Below are 16,226 nucleotides of genomic sequence, written 5' to 3'. Positions count from 1 at the left end.
ACCCACTGGACCATAGTCATTTAAGGCTAGTAGCCATATTTACAGGTACCCTGCTGCACTTATCTATTTACCTGGGCACACACCAGTCAACTAACAGTTTTGTCCTTATAAATCCGTCAGCTTATTGTCACGTAGTGCTCTATATTTAGACAAAGACATGGCCAAGCCATATAATAGGCAATATTGTAACACTCAACCTCCCTCCTTTGCTTTCAAAGAAAACAAAAAAATTTCAAAAAAAGAATGTTTTGAACATGCTGTTTCGAGTATGGTAGTGCAGAAATGTTCCATAAAATTTATGGCAGAAAATTGAGCCAGGGCCTACTATGTAATACCCCTTACCACAAAGTAATTCTGGGACATCAGTTGGTCTTGCACGTCACACCCGAAAACCCGGGCCTGCCCAGCGTAACGGGTGTGCTCCTGCGCAGCGGCGAAAGAAGGTAAAGCAAAGCGTCAGAATATAAATAGAAAGAAATCTGAATGGTATTCGAAAGTCTGAAAGCTTCCATTGCAACTGCGATAATTGGCTCCGTAGCTTCTGGTAGCTTTCTAGCTTTCTTTTTAGAAAACGTACCATTGCGTAGGCACTCGCTTCCGACACTTCGGCATCCTGCGGGAGGCACTCGAAAGCATCGAAGTAGAACCACTGCTGGATTGGCCCGAACTTCCCGCTGCAGGCCTGTCGGGAAACAAAAAGACAAGATTAATGGGCAACGAGTCAGTCCAGACTGAAATACGGCTGTGTATTAGGATACCGATATCATTGCGCAGCACACGTTCTCTATTAAGCCGGGCCATCTATCCAGTGGCTACGTATGGTATTGTAGCTGTAGCATTACATTATGTCTACGGACATGTTGTTTGAGCCCGTATATAGGCCTACATTCACGTGTTATACGGGCTTGCATACCAATTTACAAGCTCACAAGCCAAGTTGAGTAATTTTGTTTAATTTAAAAAAAAAACTGGTCTCACACTGGGAATGGGACTACGTCATCTCCCCCCATTTAATGTCTTAGTAGACCACCTCAGTGTTGGCTTTTCTTAATCATAAGGCGACGGAGGAGGACGAAACAATTTCCTCCCTAGCTTTCTATCTTAAAGTTTTTTTGGCAAATAAAAGTCTCACAGCTACGTGATCCTACGAAAATGCTTTTACTAAAGAAGGATCGTTTTTCTTTGTTAGACACAGTAAACGTACGGACAAAGCAGCGAAGAAAGGTGTACGAAACGCAATTTAATATTTAGACTGTATTTTAGTAATTCTGCTATATATGTGAACAAAGTGCGGTGGACGAAAAGACAATTTGTCTTGGGCAGGAACCCGGAACGAAACATAAGTCGCGCGGAGTGCTCTACCGATGAAACTTAGTAGAGGGTATCCCTCCCTCTCTTCCACTTTTATGCGTGTTTATGTACATGTAAAGCTGGGTGTGTAACTGAAATTCTTGTTAGAGATTCTCCGCAGACGTCCAGAATGACTTACGCGAAGCCTGTTAAAACATACCGCACCATTTAGGTTGTACCATAAGTACTTATGCGTCATATCGTGTCACCCGCAAACCACACGAAAAGCTCAATATAGTAATACTTTATTGACACGGCCAAAAATGCGGCGAAAACGAATAACAAGGTCATATTAGGTATAAGTTACAAATGGCACGTTTAGGACTTCAGCTGGCACGCAACTCGAAGTGTATTTTGCCAAACAAACAAAAATTTTTATAACACTTCGACAGCCAACCCTTTGAGTAGCATTCACCTGGTATTCAAAATCAAAAGGATTCGTAGCTGGAACACACCTTCATGACTTCCTGGGCGGCGATGCTGCCAATCACCGCCTGCATGGGACACAGCGAGCCGGCCGATACGTAGGAGAGTGTCGTGATCAGCCTCTCGTCTACATGCTCTAGTGGTGTGGCCAGCTTAGTGTTCCTCAGTTTCGCCCATCGTACAAGCTCCTCTGCATCCTCCTGCAATGACCACGTGCGCATAGAAAATGGGTGTCACGGTGAGGGTAAAGGTGAGAGAGAGATGATCTCATGGACACCAACGAGGCACTAAGATAACCGGTGTAACGAGAAGCAGGAGAGAAGATAATGAAGCAGCTACACCTTCTGCCGACTCATCGATTCTTGTAAGTACAGTGAATGAAATCAAGGTAAAACGTAAGGAAAAAAAATCACAGAATATCCACAGATTATGATGAGTGGGCCGAAGCGTCCGGCCGTCCGTCAACTATAGGAAATCATCAACTATACGAAAACCACTAACGTCATCTAGTGATACGATTTCCAAGGACATATACCCAAAACGCCATCTGTTGGACAATAGAGCTGTCTACACACCTACTACTACTACTACAGAGGGAACGACCCACACCTTAACAAGATAGCCCCCCCAAACGGTGAGAGTGGCAGTTCGGTCATTGGTTTAGTCAAGCTAAATGTGCAGAAAGGTAGAACTGTGCGTGACTATATTAAGGCGTTGCTGAAGAATCACTACTAAGGTCTAAGCTTTTTACTTAACTGTCGATTGTAAATAACTACAACATTGGAAAACACAACTCTAGCGCTCACAGCTGCTTTGGTGAAGTTGTCGTATACTAATATATATCCGTATACTAATATGTATACGTATATATAGTTAAACAACGGTTGATTAACTAGAAAGCTTGAACATGATGAGAGACTGATGATGCAGCAAACAAAGCGTCGGCCGTCAAAAACACGACCATCGTTGCTACGCGCCGTCTTTTATGCATCACGCGTCACTTTCTAGGCTGATCACAAGCGGTCGCACAAGCTCTAGAATAAGCTGGAGTGTTCGCGCCTTGCTGGGCGTCATCTTAGCAAAATGATCCACTACGATCGTGAAACTTCTCGAACACTGAGGCGTGGTCTGCGCCGAGCGTTGCTTACAAGCTTTGCGGGCGTAAACCAAATAGAGCAAAATTGAAACAGCAAACATGCGTGGCTATATGCAATATACATGCCAAATGTCATCTTCTTCGGAAAATTTACATTTTAATTCCATCCGGAGCAGCTTCGGAAATGCCTTGTAGCTTTTACCTAGCACTGGAGTTTCGTTCTCCTCCACTCGAATTCATTCAATCAATTCGCTTTGTCCCTGTGTAACACCAACGAGACCGCACTGGACGTCTACCTTGTTCCAAGGCCGAGGAAGACGCGAGTGCGAATGCTGGAACTCGTGGAGAGCCTGGAATCCGAGGTGGAGTTGCAGAGGACGATCCATCTTCGCGAAGTCGGACACAACGAAGTCAGGCTCGGCCATTGACTCTCGAAATGATTTCTGCGGAGATAAACAGGAAGACAGACGTTCCCAGTGATTAACACCCTACCAAACGGAAAGGCCGAAAGGGTCATCTAAGGACATCGTGAAATCTCTCTGCTCTATACGCACTCGATGAAACAAAGGCATGTCATACTCACAAACTTGATGTCCTTTGGCATTTTTACTTGAGTTGCAACGCCACCAGTGGAGTAGTCGCTGAACTGCGTTGTGTCACCGACGGAGAATTCACTTGGCCCTTGATGAGTGTAAAAAATACGGAGAAAAACAAATAGAAGAGCAGTTTAGAGCTAATCCATAAGCTGGCACCAGCTTAAATTGTGTTCACACGGCGGATCTGATTCAGCAGAAAAGCGCTACGCAACTTAATCTCGTGCGCCGTGGCCAATCTGCTCGCCCATTTCGCAACGCCGTAGTCATAGAGAAATGTACTGTGTAAAGAGAGGCCACTGGAGCCTTTTCGCGGCCCAGCAAGAAATGGTCTGACCAACCGCTATATGGCGTACCCATCCTCACCTTTAATTCTTTGTTAAGACATGTAATAGCTTCCTCAAGACGACAATGAATACCCAAGTTTGGCATCATTTTTTGCAAAGAAGAATTTTTATTATTTGTGCAATTTGGCATATCTTTTCTATATCCTGTCTCACTGATTTTTTCTTACAACAAAAAAAACAGTAAAATATGGCTAGAAAGTGCTGTCTTTCGGCATTTGTTTTGCACAAAGAGGCATATTCATGTAGTTTAGATGTACTGTACATGTATTCCCTTTAAGGAAGCGTGGGTGTGTAGCCTAGTGGTAACGAAACTCACTTTATGAGCATGAGTGTACGGGTTCAAATTCCAGCGTCGGAAACAGTTTGCTATTTTATTTATCCTGAAGGCATTATCGGGTCTGACCAACGACTCGTGGCGCTGAAAGCAGCGCAGAAGGTGGGCCGCAGAGCCCTATAGAAAATGTCCGCTCCTTATGTAAGTATGTTTCTCTATGTCGTAGTTGAGTACAGCACTCTATCACGTGGTTATCGCTCGCAGGCATCAGTAGACGTTCTGTGAGCCATGCTTTACTATAGCGGAGTCATCTACCACCACACAAAAACGGTTTGCGATGAAATGGCGTCGAAGGAGTCACCACTTACCGAGCACCCTGACTTTCATCGGCGCGCAGTTGTTTATCTCGGTCATGCCTTTGACTTCGGAAAAGGTGACGTAGTCACCATCCTCGAACCCATGCTTCATTTCGTCCAAGCAGGTCACTACGCCCTCCGTGTCCTTTGCGGGTGAGTAAAAAAAGAAAATGCCAACATGACGTTGTAAGAGTAAGTCGGTGATGAACATGTGCACTGAGGGAAAAGTGTGCCTTTTTTTACGCGCTAACGCTGTCCACCTTAGAAGCAGTCTTTCACTTGTAGTTGCAGTCTAAGACCTAAATCAATGTTCTCCGATTAATTGATACATTTTAACTTACGTTTTATGACCAATAAATATACCTAAGCAGCCGCACCATTTGAGCCCTTGTCAGGTGTCGTGGGCCACTGCAACTTTTTTTTTCGCAAAGACCAGGCTCCTGAAGCGGGTTGTTTGGGTCGAGGAGGGTGAGCTCAGCTTGAAAAATATGTCGGCTAACGTTGCCATTCTAAATATTAATTATATATTTGTAATAATGATATCCACGGCATTACGACCCAACACCAATATGATTATGGGAGACTCCGTAGAGGATGGTTTCAGGTATTTCGACCGCCTGGTGTTGCTTACGTGCACTAGCATTGCACAGTATATGGACGTCTACCATTTCGAAAGAGGCGACCTTCTGGTCAGCAGCCGAGCATTTTAACGACAAGCCCGCCTCTGTGGACAATTACTGATATTGTATTAGTCATAAAATATCGGACTTGTCGCATCTTTAAAATTTCTGATAGCAGATTAGAAGAGCAAATTAGAAGGCTTGAGCAATCGTAGAGTACCAGATTCATTTCACGCTGCAAAGAGCTGCACCACACCGCGCTCGTTTCAAAACAGAGCGTGACCAAAGCACTTCATTTACACACCCGGGTGATGGAAGATATTGAAACAGACAGCGGCTCCTCTCCGGTTGGGTCCACCACTCGGAAGTTCTCACCGAAGTCGCAGAATATCTGCCTGCAGTGCAAAAAGACACAAACATTAACACAACATTACATTATATGCGACACGCCTTTCAACTTTCCTCCGCCCTTTAACCGCTATCTCTAAAAAGCGGGAATTTGGTGTGATATGCTGTATCGAATATTATGAGACCAACATAAGCTGACACTAGCTGAAGTTTATGAAAAATTTACGAGTTGGTACGATCGGTGAATGACAATTATTGTGGTCCGTTATAATATTGGACCAATTAATGGCGAATACTGCCTTGATTTATTGGTTCCGCTGTCACAGCAACTGCATTGTCTTCCAATGTACTTTCGATAAGGTTCTTGCGTGAATACGCAGACAAAGAGCCGACATAATTCTGCCTGAATTCTTGATGGAACATTCCAGATACGACAATCCGGCAAGGCACGCGTGAAAACAGTTCTGAACTACGCACCCCGCCAGGCCCCGGGTATCGGCAACAATCAGCGAAATGTTGTTCTCGCGGGCAAAAGCGGCGATTTTTTCCTGCTCTTTCAATGGAGTCTCCGTCAACACCACCACCTGGGAGGGCAGAACAGTTTGGTTATTGACTTCGGCATGCGCTCGCTGCCAAAACTAAAGCACTTAAATAGCGCGTAGCGAAGGAGCCATGTAAAGGCGCCATTCTCACGCAGTTGAGATGTAGGCACGGCCAGCTGTTTGCTTGTACACCATGCAAAGCTCTATGCGACTTTCTTTTTTATTGCCCTTTAACGATCCCTCCCCCCCAACACAGATTAAAATATGAAAGCAGGGCCGTTGTCTAAAGGAATCGTTTTCTGTTAAATGCGTGTTTTGCTCCCACCGACAAAAGGGGCAATTTTCATCCGCGTTGCTTTCTGCCCACTTAAGTAACTGCAACGCCGTTAGGAAACCACAAGCAATGTCACCTCTGCTTTACTTGGCTTAAATGCTGGTTGGTTACACCAGCTTAAAACTTAGGTCAACTATCAGCCGGGCGTTAGCTCTAAACAAAACTACTCACACTGAACTGCTTCAGGAACTCTTCGTTCAGGGGCTCCGTGTGGGCCTCCACACGCACGTACTGGTTCAGTCGCGCCAGTGATGCCTCGGAAGCCGAGGCTCTGTTCTCACCCAGCCTTTCCTCGCTGAGGTAGTACTGGAAACCGTACATCACAATGCATACATTGCACGTAGCAGCGCATCATTTTGCAGGGGGTTGTAATAACTTTCCGGAAAATGTGTCAAATGATATAAGTTCCATCAGTCGTCAGTCAAGCCTTCGACGACGTTATTTTGACTGTGAATGAAAACACTTGCACCCGTTACGCAAATCGAGAGTTAGGCCTGAGCGTCGTTATGCAAGAGAATTCGCGGCTGCATAATACATTGCAGTCAAGGTTGGCAGTCTCGTGTGGTGTATAGAATAGGTAGACTGGATTGATTCAGCAGACGTACACAAAATATGTCCACATATGAGGACGCAGTCCAGACTGACGATATTCCTTCCTTACATGATCCCCTTGTTCTTTCTTACCCAATACCCAACATTGACCGAGCACCACCGACTGATCGAATTAAAGGTATTCATTCATTCATTCATTCATTCATTCATTCATTCATTCATTCAGTCATTCATTCATTCGATATGCCCGGTAGAATGTTTCGTTTTTCTGAAAAATACAAGCGTGCTCACACTAAACATCAAAAAAATCTTGCGATGCACGATTAACATCAGTTAAGCCCAAATCTTGGTCAACGATGGCGAGTGATATATCACTAATTAAAAAAGCGGTCGGACACTCGCAGTAGGCGCGTATTAGCCAGAATAACTGTAAATTAGGATGCCGACGATGTAGGTGCAAATGACCATTGGGGAAAAGTGTGCGGTAGTGCGTTTCCCGTGCAAAATACACAAATCCAATTATTAATCACAATTATATCACCAAAAAGGGCGGCTGACAGTTATGTATGCCAGAAAGTGAAACGTCCTCACCTGCGAGGATAGGTCGTGCCTCGTGCACACGGCCTCGTCGTGAATGGTGACCGACTTGACGCCACCTAGAATGATGTTCTTGGCGATCTCCACGCCCAGTCCTCCCATTCCGCAAACCAGGACGTCTGACTGCGCCATGCGCAACATGGCGTCTCGCCCGAGCACGTAGCTGCGACAAAAGATGTGCCACGTGTTCACCATACAGGGACGCCAAAAGACAAACAATACAGCAAATACAGCAAACTTCCAGTAGCGATAATGTATGTTACTCATGCATCGTCCACTTACAGTTGCCTAGAGTAGAGGCTCTCATCGATCTCGGATGGGTTCGCTCCCGACGAGACAGTCGGGGCCAGCTGTCCCTGCGTGCACATGGCAAATGTTTCTCGCAACAATCAGAAGCACAGAAAGCATCCAAGTTGAGTCAACAATTTACTGCTACTGAAAGCGAAATGGCGATTTAATTCCCCTCTATGAAATTGATAGAGCCCAAAAGTCAGAGGAGAAGTGTGCGTTTTCACGCTTCGAAATGCAGCAGCCTCTGCGCAGGTATACTTAATATTAAGTGGCACGTGTACGAAGTGGCATTCTTGGCTGTGTTCCCCAACTTCAACTTCAATGTTTCCCAAGTCAAACACCGGTGCGAGTTGTATGAAAACTTTATAAAAATACAATATAAAAGAGACGGAATGAGTTAAGCTATAGAAGTGTTTTCACAAAAAGGAAATCGTACAAAAAATATCCGAAGAAAATGTGATTGCTGGCAATTTATACTAACGGCAATCAGTAAAAACTCTTCGGCGAACTTGTACGAAATCGACGTTGTGGTTCAAATGACAAGCCATGTTAGCTTGTTAGGGAAAAGCATTGTCCGGCTCATATGCCTCTCAAATGAGTAACCGAGTGACGCCAACGCGAGACACGAGGCAACTACAGGGTGGCCTTTTTATCCTTTTATTATGCTCCACAGTGGAGAGTTCCCTCTTAACCAGACTAGTCATTGCGACTGCCACTCTCAAGATTCCCAAGTGATGCATTAGGATCGCTTCACATTTCAAATGTGGAGCGTTTTAGGGGGCTGGGCTGGCGTACGCTGTCGTCGCATGGCGTACCACTCTATGCGTAGCATTTTCAGCCCTCGCTCGCACCAAGGAGGAGTCTTGTTCGATTTGTTTTTCAAGCGCCTTGATGATGATCGAATCACTTATCAGCAGCAACAGTAAAAAAAAACTACGTATAAAAACCACACATAACAAACCGCGTATAATAAAAAACATGACTGATCCCTCTGTCACAACAACCTGTAGAGCACGAAAGTGAAACGTGTCTTCGCAGAGGTGGCTGAGGATTTATTGTACAATATTTCGCCACAAAGGAACACATTGTACAGCTCGAAACTTTCATCGTGCACCTCGAGCAGAAAAGAACATACACAGGACGAGCGTGAACTAGCAACTGTCAAAGCTCGACAATCAAAGCGATGTGCTGAAACACAAAGAATGGCACACGTATGGGCGCACGAAACGGACGCACAGATGTCGAGCGCAAACTAACAACTGCCATAACTCTTACTTTGTGTGTGTCAGCAGCACGCTCCTTATGGAAGTGCGGCTGCGAGCGATGTGGTTGGTCTTCGCGCTACCTTTAAACGCACGTTTGTGGTGAAAGCCCACAAACTACCCCAATCAACAGATAAGCGGGTGCGCACGCGCGACCACGCCCTGCTGAGGCGCGCGCTCATCGCGACGCTCAGAGCGATGACTTAAAGCGCACCCGCCACGCCCCTCGCGCCCTTTCGAAAATGAACACGCTGAAGACGCCGATCCCCGAGCAGCGCCAGTGGTAAATGGCGTTACGTAAATAGCTCGCCGTTAGCAAGTTCAAGAACGTACGCGCCTTGGCCGAGTCTACTCTCGAAGTGCGCTGCGCAGCGAAGGGTCGACTCCCGTTGGCAGAACTTTTAAATGCGAAGCATTTCTTAGCGAACTTCGGCGACTTTGAGCGTATCTGTCTACCTAACCGACTACGACTTTTAGCTCTCCAGGCCGTTTCGATAATGATATCGATACGAAACTTGGTATACCATAACATGACTGTATGAAGAACACATTTGACTAGTCCTAACATGAAAATCATGGCATGTATGCCAAGAATGTCATCATTTACATTTCAGGGCCCTGCAACTCTTGTGGCGGTTTCGTTCATATGGCGTGTTGCAAAACTGGTATGGTATGACATGATTGCATGGCAAACAAAGGACAGACCCTAACATAAAAAATCATGACATGCTTGTCATGTAACAACATGACTACATGCCATGCTCATAATGCCCTCACGGCCGTTTCGCTATAGCGTCACATATACCAAATTCGGTGTTGCGGTACGTGAATGGATGACGAAGATATGTGACTGGTTCAAGCATGGTAATTATGAGATGCATGTCCTGTGAAAACATGTCTACATGCCACAGTCAAGGCGCCAATGCATTTCGACATAAAGTGGTGCGCGTGCTCGCCAGCGTTCATTTCGTCGCGTCACGCCGGCGTTGCCAATGCCAGGCACCGAACTTGCCATTTACTCGCAGGCGCGCGCAGCACTGCGTTGCTTTGACGCATGTGCATTTCAGCGCATCCGGCGTCCCTCCATCACGAAAAGAGCAAGACGCATTGTTGTCTGGATAACGCATCGGAATACAGTGATGATGATGATGAAAAACATTTACTATAAAAGAGAGAGGTACGGGGCCAAAGCATGACCCCGCTACATGGTCGGCGTCCTTAGTCCGGGACACCGCATGACGAGGCCCCTACTCGCGCCCGTCTCACCAGAGCCCGTTGAGACTCTAGTGATGAGCAGTTGAGGAGGGCAGTCTCCCATGCCTCTCGGGAAGGGGTAGGGGAAGGGGGTAGGTGGGGATTTTTCGGACATGCCCATACCATGTGGAAGATATCACACGTCTCCCCACAGTGTGGGCAACGCCCATCTATGTTCGCATCGAAATGTTTTAGGATTGCAGGACAGAGTAGAGTACCTGTCTGCAGGCGCCTTAGAGTTCGCTCTTCCGCCTTACTCAGCCCCTTTGCAGGAGCCGGGTAAAGGCGGTGAGTGTCGCGATAATAGGTCAGAATTTGTTTGAACCGCAGCAGCGGTGTATTGGCCTCCGAGTCATAAGAGCCAAGGTGAGGAGCCCGGTGGGTAAGCGCTCGGGCGGCCGCGTCAGCGGCCTCATTACCTCGTAAGCCCTGATGGCCAGGAGCCCATACGATGAGTTTCGGGGCTGGATCAGCGAGAGCCCGTTTTAGAATTTGGCTGGCTAGGGGGGATATCTCTCCTACCAAGTAATGAGCACATGCTTTCCGGGAGTCCGTGATGATAACTTTCGAGTTGGGGTCCGCTGCAGCAAGCGCTATCGCGACTTCCTCAGCGCGCTCTGGATTTCGTGCTCGGAACGAGAGCCCGTTGACATGCTTTTCCCGGTGAACTACAGAGACCGTGTAAAATCCCGTGGGCGAAGGCCCTGCTATATCTACGTAGAATACACCAGGTCGGGAGCCGTGTTGCCTCTCAAGCGTCCGAGTCCGCGCCTGTCTTCTGCTCTCGTGCGTGTGCTTATCCATGTTACTGGGGTGATGTTACTCTATGGCATCGGCGCGAAATACAGCATGTCGCATTTCATGCCGGTTGCCGTCGGGCCGCGCCGAAGGACGCCTGGCGCCAAGCTAATGACGCCTGGCGCCAAGCTATAGAGTGCTTGCGTTTCGCAAACGTAGCGTCGCTGCGCACAGCGTGGGCGTGTGCCAACGCTACTTTGGAGTATACGGGGCCCTTCACGATGCGCTCGTGGCCGTTTTGCTAGCTCCACATATACCAAATTTGGTGTTACGTGACGTCAATGGTTGACGATATATATGAGTGGTGCAAACATGATTATCCTCACACGCGTGTCATGTAAGAACACGACATCATACCACGCTCATAGCGTGCTCGCGGCCGTTTCACTAGCTCCACATTTGCTAAATTTGGTATCCCGAGACGTGAATCTATCGCGGAGGTAAACGACACATCCAGACATGATAATCATGGCACAGAAGTCATGTACGGCATCATTTACCTCCACCTCTAACCGTTGTGCTCATCTTAAAGTGACATATCAACATTTCTCATTCCTGCTTCGCACATTATCGATTTCCACTGTACGTCGGATTCGCCAATTTTTTCTTCTAGTTTTTCTTCGCTGTCGCCGTATTTTAGTGTGTGTTTTATAACGTCATATCAGTGATATCAGTGACGAAAATATGTCAGTGGAGCTTACATGTGAAAATACACTTTCTTGTGAAAATAAAAAAATACTCAAGCTAAAATAGAGAGAGGGAGAAAATATGAAAATAGTGAGAGCAATAAAAAAATAAATGTACAAAGTGAGAGAAAGAAATAAAGCAAAATAAATAGGAAAAAATAAAACATGAGAAGAAAGGGAAAAGGAAAAAAACTGGCAGCATATCCAAGGGGTGAATGATGGAAAGTGGGGCGAAGCATTCGTCCATCCATTCGTTCTTGTTTCCGTCCGTCCATGCGTCCGTCTGTGTGACCGTCCATGCGTCCATCCGCCCGTCCGTGTGTGCGTCTGTTCGTGCGTCCATCCCTGCGTTCGTCCATGTATCCGCCCCTGCATCCGTTCATGCGTCCATCCATGCATCTGTCTGTGTGTCCGTTCGTCCACCTATTCAACACTCCAAGTACCACCATCTCGCATATTTTCATCATATATTCCCCATATAGAAGCACCACCATCCAGCAGACATTCCAAGGACTAAACGAAAGGTGGCACACGCGCACATTCTAACGACTTGCGCTTCGTGTCTACTTCCCACCTTTAACCACCTCGAGTTCATGGCAAATATTAGTTCGCTGTATTCATGGCACTGCGGCCCAACGCTCGCTAAACCTTTCTAAAACCAAGGAGGTTACGCACAGCGAGTATAACGTAGCAACCCTTTTTTGTCAGATAGTGCTCAATGTACATGCCAATGGCTGCTAATGGAGAATCAGAGACAGGAGAATTCGGCTTTCAGTTAACGCGCACGCTGCGAATTTTTTATTGTTCAACAACGCACAGAAGAAATCTCCCACTGGCACCACCTTGCAGGTCAAAGCGTAAGACATGTTACGCACTACTACGAGTGATGAACGGGTGCCGCTTCAAGAAGCTTCGCCCCAAAAATATCAGGCAAAGCTCTGTGCAAGAGTGTGCCTATGGAAATATATTCTTTCGGAGACAAAGCAAATCAATAAAGGAGAGTCTAGTGCTAAGCAGATGACACGAAAGAAGCCTAAATAAAGAACGTGACCCCTAGACATGAATATTTAGTTCACGAGGTGAAAAAGAAAATGCTCGTGTTACCAACAAGAAAGCCCTGAATGTCAGGAGCAAAAGAGCAGACCAATATCTCTATAGTGCTCGGCCTCTTTTTTTTTGTGGACATAGTCCGAGACAACATTAAATAAGGTGAAGAAATCAGCCAAGTATCTTGGAACAACGCCGTTGTAGATTCTCTTAAAGCTTTGAACGCAGAAGTTATGTAATTATTGCATGACAATTCTAAAAGCATTCAGGAAGTGGGCATGAAGATGGGCTTAAGACTTGTGCTGTACGAGCTCTCCAGGACTGGGACGCGCAAAGCACCAAGCCGGACAAACTTCCACAACATTCACGCAGAAAAAAAAACCGTCAAATTTTTAACAGCATGTGCCGTGTCAGCCGTGTAAGCGGACATCTTGGTCTGGTTGCTGATGTACTTAAAGTCCATAGGCTGTGCAAACATCGAAATCTGCATTTCACATGCACGGATGACAACGCGCATCTCTACTGCAAAGGACCCGATTACATGACTGATCTCAAAAGAGTTAGGCGTTGAAAATGCAACTTGCCAAGCAAACAACGTTACACATACAAAGCAAAGGACTCTTGACAGTTATGTCTATTATAGAAGACCCGGTGACGGAGCATGTAGATAGACTCCAGACGCAACCTATGAATCCTTCTCAGTAACGAGGCCAGTGCAGGAAAAAATTAGAAGAGAGGCGGGCAATGAAATGTTCATCAGACAACTTGGCCGGCTGCCGTGCGTTGTGGCTACACGTTCCCCACGTATAGTGTGTGGTGTGTTTTGGTTTCGATTTTATACAAAGCGAGTTTCGGTTTCATGCAAAGTATTTTCGCCCTTACGGGGCGTTACCCTGTGTATATATAAGCGGCATTGTATATAATAAATTGGTTCCTGCTTGGCTACCAATCGCTGCGTACTTCTTATCGGCCGGCGCTTCAGCGCCATGCCCTGTGTTCTCCGTGCGTCACATCCGACGCACGATACTACAATTTGGCGACGAAGATGGGATCGGGATCCCAAGCATTTAAGCTGAGTGATGGATCGGTTTCGAATGCTTCTAAACTTGTAATCATCCTTTCCGAACAGGAACAACCTTCACGCTTGCATTCTTCCAATACCTTTTCAGAACCAATCGCAATACTCTGCCTCGCTTCCACGAATGGTTTCTATCCCCATTTCTGCAGCGTCACCATCATTCCCTGGGGGAAATAGTATTCAGGCATCGGTTTCAAGTGCGGCTGTTGCGCCTAGCCACCATGAAGTTTTACCGTGCACCGAGCACGCTTCAGTGTCATCGGACCCTTCTCAAGCTCCGTATCAATACTTGACTGACGAGCCCAGTTTCCATGCCAGTACCCTTCTTAACACTAATGGACATGCTTCCGAACCTTCAGGTTCCCATGTTTCACCTCAGGGTTCACCGTCCCCAGCAACAACTGAGGGACGCTTAAGTCAGTCGTCGGACTCCAGCTATTCCTCTACGCTCTCAGCTGTCCCTGAGCAGCGCGTAAGCTGCTCAGGTACGCGTAGGCGCATCCTCACATAAACAACTTGCTGCTCCGCATGGAAGCACTTCAGAGCGCAAGTAACCTAGGGTTCTAAACGTTCGCGTAAAAACACGTCCAGGCTTAAGGACTTCGTGTCCTAAATTCTTCTTCTTACTTGCATGTTGGAGTCTTTACCATACGTGTGCATTCTTGTGTGTATGATGTGCATTAATTTATTGTAGAATGGTAAAGCCTACCACTTCGTACACTGGTATGTTGTGATTGTTGTTTTTGTTTGTATAAGTGCTTTCAGCCATAGTGCGCCGTGTACATAGCTATGTTTTCTTTTCCCTTCTCATGTCGCTTCTCCCTTCTTCAATTGGTTACATTACAACAAAAGGAGGGAGGATGTTAAGGTTGTCAATACAGTAGTTTAAGGTTGTACAAGTTTTATGTATCAAACCACTCCTCTAAAAATTGTATAAGGTTTTACAATTTACTTATGTGTCCTTAATAATTTAATTATTAATTCAAAATAAGGTAAAAATTCAAAATTCATTCATTCAAAATGAGAGTGACCCACACCACCTTAATGTTTTGTTTTTTTTTCATCCACTGAGCTATGTGTTCTGGCGCTGAAGTAAGTCTGGAAAACTCAACTGCACGGTGCCAGCGAGTATGCGTATGAATAAGCGATTACCACTCCTGCGAGGTGCAAAACCTCGTCAGTTAAGCCTCGTCTACGCGAGCGAAGTAGCGAAGCGTCGAGAAGCACACTCACATTCGCTTTTCCGGACTCGTCGTGGCTGGGGCCGTCGTCGGTCCTGCGTTTCTTCGCTGGAGGGGTGATGTCATGGTCGTCGCCGTCATTTGCAGAGAAATGGACATGACGTGATCCAGACATGCCGCCTCGTTCGTCTCGTGCACGCCTTGATCGCCACCGGTGTCCGCGCGCGGCCTTCACTGGCTGTCCAGCGGGTCTTACGACAACTACGGTTCCGGGAGCGGCAAGTGCGTGGCCGGACCCTGGCGATGAACGCGGCTCGACATCAACTGCGAACGTGCCGTTCCTTTTGGTGCTTCGCGTGCAGTGTGTGGCGCGTGCACATTGTTCTCGATGATGATGGTGGTCGGAATGGAATGGAATGAAAAAACTTTATTTCAGTCCTGCCGGACGCGCTTAGCGCGTAGCGGGCGTCTCCCACGTAGGGACCGACAGGGAGTACCTGGCAGCTGCTTCGTGGGCCTGCTGGACGGCCAATTGCTGGTCGGCGAGAAGTGAGCTCATGAGGGACCTCTCCCACTTGCTTGAGGTAGAGTCGGGAGGAGTTGTTCTACACTCCCAGAACATGTGTGCGAGTGTCGCTGTGTGTCCACATGATCGGAAAAAACGTATATTTCAACCTTACAAAAGGTACCTCTGCGTTTTATCATTAAACGCAGAATCTGACCCCCCAGTGGGGTAAGGGTCAAAACAGAGAGTCATCATCATCGTCACCGCGAAAGTGAATGCAGTCGCGGAGGAAGACAGTGTCAGGTTATCTGTTGACCAAGGTGGGCCAGGCTCCAAGTCAAGTAGCATGGCGACCTCTAATGACGGAGATGCGGATACCAACCCTCCGGCTAAGCGACGCAGGACCGATGACGATACAGACGTCGATTCGTCGGCAAGTGCAAAGGTGAGTGCACCGGCCTCACTGGCAAGCTTGGTGAGGGCTCGTAGGCGTGTGCGTAAGGGGGCAAGTAGGGAGGCGCTCCCCTATTTAACCTAAAAAAGCCCCCCCCCCTGCCCCCTTAAAGTGGAACCCTGCATTATAGGAGGACCCAAACTCTTTCGGCTGAATAAGTGTTTCACAGGATTGGGACACTGGGCTAGGTAAAGGCTTTAGATGTCTTACCAAGCGCGAAAAGTGTTCCACGGCG

General features: G+C 46.9%; 1 protein-coding gene across 1 annotated transcript in view; it reads right to left on the bottom strand.

Annotated features, from left to right (window-relative positions):
• Positions 1 to 15,383, bottom strand: part of LOC119169639 (ubiquitin-like modifier-activating enzyme 1) — a 49,814-nt gene extending 34,431 nt beyond the window's left edge. The window contains exons 1-12 of the mRNA XM_075887155.1: positions 15,085 to 15,383; positions 7,718 to 7,791; positions 7,430 to 7,598; positions 6,458 to 6,592; positions 5,888 to 5,994; positions 5,367 to 5,457; positions 4,455 to 4,587; positions 3,456 to 3,553; positions 3,169 to 3,315; positions 1,806 to 1,976; positions 578 to 682; positions 343 to 423 (exon numbers count right to left, since the gene is read on the bottom strand). Of these exons, the coding sequence (XP_075743270.1) occupies positions 343 to 423; positions 578 to 682; positions 1,806 to 1,976; positions 3,169 to 3,315; positions 3,456 to 3,553; positions 4,455 to 4,587; positions 5,367 to 5,457; positions 5,888 to 5,994; positions 6,458 to 6,592; positions 7,430 to 7,598; positions 7,718 to 7,791; positions 15,085 to 15,207 (1,434 nt within the window). The 5' untranslated portion in view covers positions 15,208 to 15,383. The remainder of the gene's footprint in view (positions 1 to 342; positions 424 to 577; positions 683 to 1,805; positions 1,977 to 3,168; positions 3,316 to 3,455; positions 3,554 to 4,454; positions 4,588 to 5,366; positions 5,458 to 5,887; positions 5,995 to 6,457; positions 6,593 to 7,429; positions 7,599 to 7,717; positions 7,792 to 15,084) is intronic.
• Positions 15,384 to 16,226: the final 843 nt, after the last annotated feature.

Source organism: Rhipicephalus microplus, chromosome 2, assembly GCF_043290135.1.
Source record: "Rhipicephalus microplus isolate Deutch F79 chromosome 2, USDA_Rmic, whole genome shotgun sequence".
In the NCBI taxonomy this organism is placed as follows: domain Eukaryota; kingdom Metazoa; phylum Arthropoda; class Arachnida; order Ixodida; family Ixodidae; genus Rhipicephalus; species Rhipicephalus microplus.
Note: the sequence above shows the minus strand (reverse complement) of the source record. Positions and strands in the feature narration are given on the sequence as shown.